Genomic DNA, 751 nt, shown 5'->3' on the forward strand with positions numbered 1-751 from the left:
CCAAGGGCTCTGCAGTTACTTCTAGCATAAAGATTTATTTAAAAAAAAAAAAAAGAAGAAGAAGAAGAAGCAGACTTACAAGCTGAAGGAAGCTCTGTACCACAATAAGAGGCAGGGGCTGCAGGTACATCATTCTGGCTTGGAGTCTAGGAGATGATTTCCCTTACTTGGATCTTGCACATCTCCACTTTGGGGGGCAGGACTGAGTACAGGGACATACCACTGTGATCACCTTAAGCAAAACGCAAACCGGGAGAATCAAACCCCCAACACATCCTCAGCGCAGCGCTCCGCTCCTCAGGCAGCGGGGCGACCTGAACTGGCCACGGCAGAGCCCTGCCGCGCCGCTGCAGGACCGGACCTGAGATCCAGGGGGGCCGTCACCTCCCCCCGCCCCCCCGGGGGCCGAGCAGCCGCCGCCGCAGCGGCAGCGTCCCCGCTGCGCACGCCAGCCGGCTCTCCAGCTGCCCGCCCCGCTCGCGGGCTGCGCGAGGCCGGGCGGGGAGGAGCTTGGGAGCGCGGGGTCCCGCCGGGGAGTTGGGGGGGCGGGGTGGCGTGGCAGTGAGGAGCCGGGGTCTGGGGGGGGGGGGCGGAGGAGCCAGGCGCGCTTGAGGGGGGAAGTGCGGTGGCGGGGCCGGGGCGTGCCCGGGGGAGCGGCGCTCGGGGCGGGCTCCGCCGGGCAGACAGGACGGGCAGGGGCGCCACGGCCGGGGAGGCGCTGAGGCAGGAGGGGGAGCCGCGGCCGGGGAGG

The 751-nt window shown here is 67.9% G+C and overlaps 1 protein-coding gene across 2 annotated transcripts in view; it reads right to left on the bottom strand.

Annotated features, from left to right (window-relative positions):
* The window catches only part of NXPH2 (neurexophilin 2), an 82,290-nt gene extending 81,928 nt beyond the window's left edge, over positions 1-362 (bottom strand). Inside the window, exon 1 of one of the 2 annotated variants that reach the window (XR_012154158.1) lies at positions 80-153. Coding sequence is in view for 1 of the 2 variants with exons in the window: in XM_073304727.2 (XP_073160828.1) it covers positions 80-133 (54 nt within the window). In the remaining variant the exon portion in view is untranslated. Of the gene's footprint in view, positions 1-79 lie in introns of both variants that reach the window. The other variant, XM_073304727.2, reaches the window with a different exon arrangement.
* Positions 363-751: the final 389 nt, after the last annotated feature.

This window comes from Lepidochelys kempii, chromosome 11 (genome assembly GCF_965140285.1).
Source record: "Lepidochelys kempii isolate rLepKem1 chromosome 11, rLepKem1.hap1, whole genome shotgun sequence".
Taxonomy (NCBI): Eukaryota; Metazoa; Chordata; order Testudines; family Cheloniidae; genus Lepidochelys; species Lepidochelys kempii.